Source organism: Echinops telfairi, unplaced genomic scaffold (genome assembly GCF_000313985.2).
Source record: "Echinops telfairi isolate 266 unplaced genomic scaffold, ASM31398v2 ScPeMD7_5592;HRSCAF=6446, whole genome shotgun sequence".
In the NCBI taxonomy this organism is placed as follows: domain Eukaryota; kingdom Metazoa; phylum Chordata; class Mammalia; order Afrosoricida; family Tenrecidae; genus Echinops; species Echinops telfairi.
In genome coordinates this window covers 28,683,497-28,690,127 of record NW_022109491.1, presented here as the reverse complement: position 1 = coordinate 28,690,127, position 6,631 = coordinate 28,683,497, and the positions used below count along the sequence as shown (strand labels likewise).

At 51.8% G+C, this 6,631-nt stretch overlaps 1 protein-coding gene across 1 annotated transcript; it reads left to right on the top strand.

The window, feature by feature from the left end:
* Nucleotides 1-311: 311 nt before the first annotated feature.
* Nucleotides 312-1,941, top strand: LOC101641055 (neurophysin 2-like). Its single transcript, XM_030886998.1, has 2 exons — nucleotides 312-431; nucleotides 1,615-1,941. The coding sequence occupies exons 1-2, from the start codon at nucleotides 312-314 to the stop codon at nucleotides 1,939-1,941; spliced, it is 447 nt and encodes a 148-aa protein (XP_030742858.1).
* Nucleotides 1,942-6,631: the final 4,690 nt, after the last annotated feature.

Sequence of the window (6,631 nt, the reverse complement as noted above, 5' to 3'; positions counted from 1 at the left end):
GCCAGGCCCAAGAGGTCCCAGGCCCTGATGTCCAAAAGCTGGGTGTATTGTGATAGAAGGATATCCCTCTACTTTGAATCCCTCTGGGCCTGGGTTTCTCTTCCCCTCCCTGTCCCTGACTGGGAGAGATGGTGCACACGTGAGTCCCCAGACTTTTGAATCACCGCTGATGACTTGGGAGCTGGCAGTCTTGGTCTCTGGGGAAGCACAAGGGGTGGGGGTGTTGGCTGCCTCTGTGGGAGCATCTGTGCACATAAATAAGCAGGCAGCCAAGGCACCCCATTAGAGCTGGCTGAGCAGCACGAATCAGGATGTTCAAAGTCATGCTCCTTGCTTGCTTCCTGGGCCTGCTGGCCCTCACCTCTGCCTGCTATTTACCGAACTGCGTAAAAGACAAGAAGAGGTCCGTCGTGGACAAGGACCTGAGACAGGTGCAGTCCACGCGGACCTTCCTGAGGCTGCCCCAGTGTGTGGTGCCCCACGCTGGCACCACCCCGGGTGTCCTGGGAGCAGCAGACTTCAGGGGAAATGCTGGGCAGGAGGGGGAGACTTGACATGGCTGGGCAGAGAAACCAATAGGGTGGGTCAGGGACCAGCCTGCTGGGGGCTGGGAGGGACTGGGATTCCAGGTCCTGTGCCATCCAGAGAGGGGATGCAGGAACCTGAGAGAGACTTTTGAGGTAAGAGGGCTTGGGCCCCGGTCAGGGAGAACTGAGTAGCCAGGCTCCTCTGTGCCATCGGGGCTCCTCAGGGAGGCTCGCTGGAGTCCTCCTAGCTCAGTCCTGCCCCCCAATTCAGGCTGCCCCTGAGCCCCAGCCTCTGCTGGTCACAGGCCCCCAGCCCCCCACAGGAGAGATGCTCTGGATGCTCCTGAGTGGAGGGGCCACTCGGGCATGCTATCAGGAAATTCTGGCAGACACCAGCCCACTTCTCTCCTGCTGCACCTCCAGCCCTGCTCCTGAAGTTCACTTTTACCTGGGCCACAGGCAGCCCAATTGCAGGCTGTTCAGCACCCTGACGTGGGTAGGTGGGCAGCCCCAACAGGCCACCCTCTCCTCTGCTTGGCTCTTGAACACTCCAGACACTGCCTAGGGCTCAGATCTGCCACCCACTCTGTTAGCCCACAGGTGGGTGAGCAGGGACAGGTAAGGGCCAATCAAGAGAAGAGACCAGACCTGGGAGAAGGCCAGAGTGTGTTCAGGAGGGTGGGGCTGTGCACACTGGGTAGGGACCTACCTGTAGAGACAGGGCAGGGGGAGGAGCATCTGGTAAGAGGATAGCGAGCTAAGAGAGAGGTTCCACCACTGTGGATCAGAGCTGCAGAGGGAAATGTCCACCTGTGGTGGCCCCTGGGAGACCCCCCCTCTGATTGAGAGTGTGCCTGGGGAGGGCTGTCACAGAGCTGCCCCTCAGCCACCTGTTTCCGGAGCAGTAGGGGACATTTCACTCCCATCCCAGGACCCAATTTGAGACTGAAACAGAGCCTGGGGGACTGTGAACCTCTGCCCCTCATAGTTTGTGCACACACTCACCCCCACTGAGTGGGGGCTCCAGGAGCCTGGACCCTCCTCATCCACTGCCCCTCTGTTCCTCACCCCCTGCTTGCCCCTGCAGTGCCTGCTTTGTGGCCCTGGGGACAAGGGGCGCTGCTTTGGGCCCAGCATCTGCTGCGGGTATGACCTGGGCTGCTTCGTGGGCACGACCGAGGCGCTGCGCTGCCAGGAGGAGAACGACCTGCGGTCGCCCTGCCAGTCTGGCCAGAAGCCCTGCGGGAACGGGGGTCGCTGTGCCGCCGCCGGCCTCTGCTGCAACACTAGTGAGCTGGTGCCAAGCGTAGCCAAGGCCTGGGGGAGACTGACTGGTGTGGACGGGGGCGTCCTGGGCCCTGGGCGGTCCTGGGTCCCGGGTGGCGAGTCCTGGCGGGGTACTCGAGGGCTCTAGGCCCAGCAGGCCGGCGGCTCACCCACTCCTCCCGCAGAGAGCTGCGTGTCTGACTCCAAGTGCCTCAAGGCCAAGGACAGAAGGCGCCGAGCCCTCTCCAGTGACCTGAGCCACGTGAGGCCAATCAGATGTCACTGCCCTCGCTGGTGCAGCTGCCCGTGGGAATCTGAACCCGAGGTCTACTGAACCCCCAGCGGGCGTCCCACTGCCCGGCGCCGTCCACCACCACGCCTGACCAATAAACCTTTTGAAACTGTTTCTGGCTGTGGTCCTGTCTGTCTCTGCGGGGTGGGTAAGGGGACGCGTCCTGACCTGAAGCCTGGCAGATCCCGCCCAGGCAAGGGCCCCTTCCTGGAGCCACCTGGCCCAGGTGCAGAGTTCCACCTCTGAGGAACCTGGGGCTCTGGGGGTGGGCAGGGGAGGGTCTGAGGGCCAGCGTGAGTCTGGGGAAGAAGTGGGTTGGGGATTCTCTGGCCTAGGAGTGGAAGCAAAGGCAGTGAGGGGGCTGACTTTGGGTCATAAGAAAGCAAATGACAATCAGAGATGGCAGAGCCAGGGGGTGGGGGTGGGGGCATGGAGAGAGGTGTGAGAGAAGACAAGAGACCAAAAAGCCACCCAAACTGGGGCCTTCTGGGAGGCTGGTGGAGCCGGATCTAGGGTTGTATTGCTTTGGACACAATGTCAATGTTCGGTTGGTTGGTTGGTTGGTTGGTTGAAACTATTTACAGTATGTGTGAAGGATTGAATGAATGTTTAGCGTCTCGATTTTCATTTAATTGGGGTGTATTCAAAATACTTGAATCTGAAAGCACACTTGGTTCTGATTGTTGGGGTGCCCAGAGCTCATTGGTCTAATTGTGTTCTGCTTATATTCAGAATGAAGAGATTGGAAAGGGGGAGATTTTTTTTCCTAATCATTTATTCTGAAAGGATTGTGTTTGGCTTCAGTAAATGTCAATTGTGCTGAACTGAGGGATGGGATGAGAGTGTCATGCAGCTAAATCATCCACGTTCTTCAATGCGGGTCTGGAAAGCCGACTAGGTGGGGGAAGACCAGATATGAGATATAAATCCGTCTTCATATACTTTCTCATGACTAAACACAGTCCCTCCAATAACCCTTCATAAAAGAACTGTCATAAAGGAGCTACCATATATAACAAATCATTTCTGTGTCTGGCTACTTCAAAATGCCTAAAGGTTTACTGTAGATAAAACAAATCAGGTTCTATAGCCAACACACTGTAAAATGTAGCAAACTCTGTGTTGACTTCTCTTGCTGATACTGATTAGAGATCGCTTACCCTGGGGAGGGTTCAGAGAAGTTTGAGGTCAACTAGCACCAGATCAAGATGATGACCCACATTGCCTGTTGATTATATTACCCGTTTATGATATTACCCATTGCCTATGTAATATGTAAGCGTGCCTTATCTGTAAGCTCCATTAGATATCCCCATTGGAAAACACATTGACTCTCTCAGTCCTGACATGGGATGATGAGCCCTTGTGCTCTGCTGTCATTCATCTTTTCCACAATCACAAAGTCGCTACTGAGGCCCCTTTTGCGTGTTGGGGCTCCCTCACCGTGACAGTCAATCATTCCCAAATTGATTGATAAATTTAACACAAGTCCAATAAAAATCTCAAACAAATTTTTATTTTATCTTTGTTAATAATCATTACATTGGTTTAAAAAGCTATGTGGAATGGCAAAGAAATTAGAAGAGTCAAAGTTATGTCGAGAAAAAAATGACGTTAAAGGACTCTCACTACTTGATTTCCAGACTTAGTATAAAACTACCCAAGTCAGTGTGGTACTACAGAGAGATGAGCTCTATAGATCCATGGGACAGAGTAGAGTCCAGAAATATACCCACCCATCCAGGTAAGGCCAAATTGTTTTTGACAACGTTACAGAGACATTTGAATGAAAAAAAAGGGGGTTTATTTTAACAAATAGTGTGGGAACAACTAGATATCAAGACACAAAAGAAATCGTTCTCTATTCTTAATTACAAATCAGGTGTGACCAACAAAACAATTTTTTTAAAAGAACTGTAAGTAAAAATTGAATCAGGTTTCAAAATGGATCATAAACTTAAAAGTAGAAACAAATTTTATGACTTCCAGTTGTGCAAAGATTTCTTAGCTCTGACATGAAAAGCAACAGACATAAAGGCAAAAATAAACCCCCATAAAATTGGAATTCACCAAAATTAAGATATTCTACTCTTCAAAAGAAATTCTAAATGGAATGAAAAGACAAGGCAGAGCTGGGAGAAAAGATTTACAAATCACATCCGATGAAAGACTCTCAAAACTCACAACAAAACAACTCAAGTTTTTAAATGGAATAAAGTTTTACACTGAGGGTAGTCAGTTTATTGTGCCAACCTGGCCAATAAACACATGTGGGGTTAATTGAAGGGCAGAGGGATAAATGGCTCAGTGAGCCTTGCCTTTTGAGTTCTTGGGTCTCTTGTTTTCTGAAGGTTGCACCAGGGTGCAGCTGCCTTAGCCAGTTCCCTGCTTTAGCTGGCAAGGCTCACTTCCTGCAAGACATCCCTGAGGAGAAGACACATGATAAGGTGACCAGATTTAAAGTGGGACAACATTGACCGGGGGGTGGGGGTGGTGGTTCTTGATTTAAAATTTGGTCTATATGGACCAGATAGACCATTCCCTAGCTTGTCAGGCATTTTTTCCAAAAATCGGGACTTTTAAAAAATGCTACTACACCGATGCAGCCCTGGGTGCTGGAGCACCCGTGTGGAGACCCCTGCCAGTGCTGAGACGTTTACACGTTCACTGACTCAGCTTTCCTCCTGCAGTCGGCATCATTGTGTCTGTTTTGTGAGATGGAGGAGGACTATATGGATTGGTGTTGGGCATATGGGTTAATGTTGGACTTGTGGGCTTGGGCAGCACTGGGTTGGGGTGTTTTCTTGATGTGCACTTACCCTTTATCTAAAACTCTCTCTTATACATGAGTTACTGTGGATTTGTTTCTCTAAAGTACCCAGACTACCACATACACAGACACTTTATTAAGTACATGGATGACACATAAGTACATAGAAAGGTATTTGACATCATTTGTCATTAAGGGAATGCAAATTAAAAACCACTATGCCTGTTTCTGTGAGAACAGCTTTGTGAAAAGCTGACGCTGCCACTTGCTGAGGAGAATACGGAGCAAGTGGAAAGCTCACGTGTTGATGGTGATGCTTCAAAACCTTTCAGCCACTGGGAGTTTCTCATCCACTTGAGAACTAAGGCCTGCCTGACCCGAGCCCTGGTCTTTTCGCGGCCTCAGATCAGGCCAGCGCTGGACGCTAAGTAAGGATGCCCGAAGAAGGGTGGATGTGCTGGTGCAGACCAGGAAGCTTTACTAGACCATGTGCCGCAAGAAGAACAAGCAGAATCGTTTGGAAGAAGTCTAGTTAGAATGCTCCTTAGGACGGCAAGCCTTTATCTCCTGGACATTGGACACGTCATCAGGAGGAGGAGTCCCTGGAGGAGGATGGAATGCGGGGTCAAGGTGGAGTCAGTGAAGAAGAGGCAGCTTCTCAGTAGGATGACTTGACACTGGCTGCAACCATGGAGCAAGCACAGCGGGGAGGAGGCTGCGCAGGAGCAGGCAGGGTTTCTCTGTGTGGTCCAGGCGGTCACGGTGAGGGAGGGTGGATCCGTGGGCACCAGCAACACCAACAGAAACAGAAATTTGTATGTTTTTTCAAGTTGACATGAAATTATGTAACTAGTACACCACTTGACACAGCAATCACATTAATAGATATTTTATCAGAGTAGAATGTTTATACCTAATGTTCATATGAAAAGCTGCATGAGAATTGTATTAGATCTACTTATAATCACAAAAATTATAAACAACCCCATCCCAAGAGACTAAGGCACAGAAAACTTTGGGGCCCCAACAGGTCTCCAGAATCCCAGTCCAATGTCTGGCAGGGGGTGGGAGACTCAAAGGAAGGGAGAAAGAGAAGAAGGGCCACAGAGGGTGGTGGACAGGCATGACCATCCTAGCCTGAGGATGGGAGGGGACCATGGTAGCCTGACTGTGCAGAAGGCCCTGGGGGTGATGGGGTTTCTTCAGTGTGCTCTGGGAAGGGAGGGCCGGTCCCACATGCTGCCACTGTGACTCAGCCTGAGTCCGGACACCAGCCCTGGGCATGGGGCCCAATGCAAGCAAGCATCTGTCTCTTTCCAACTCCCTTCTCTCAGGGCTGGTCTTGTTCCAGCCCACAGTGACCGGAGGGGCCACTCAGGAGCACGGCCATGGGCTGGGGAGGAGCAAAGGGCAGCCCCACAGAGCCGGACCTCAGCTTGTCCTGGAGGACAACCAGGGCTGACTGAGGCTCAGCTCTTCTAGTCTCAAGGCTCTGCCTGAGGACAGGGCCAGTGTGGGGGTCAGGGCTGCAGCTACAGCTCCTCAAAGGCTCTGCAGCTTCCGAAGACCCTGGAGGAGTTACAGCTTCTTGTGGCCCCAGGAAATCCCAAGAGAGGATGCAGAGAAGAGAGGGGCAGAGAGAGAGAGAAGGTTGGGGGGTAACAGGGGGGAGGGGAGCATAAAGGGCAAGGAGGGACATAGAGGGACAAGGAGAGAAGCCAGAAACTGGGAGGGGGCAAGAGAAAGAGAGGGCAGTGAGGGCAAAGGGGGTTACAG

Coding starts and splice junctions, on each gene's coding strand:
- LOC101641055 (XM_030886998.1), top strand. CDS start 312: ATGTTCAAAGTCATGCTCCTTGCTTGCTTCCTGGGCCTGCTGGCCCTC. Junction 432..1,614: donor TGGACAAGGACCTGAGACAG/GTGCAGTCCACG, acceptor TTGCCCCTGCAG/TGCCTGCTTTGTGGCCCTGG.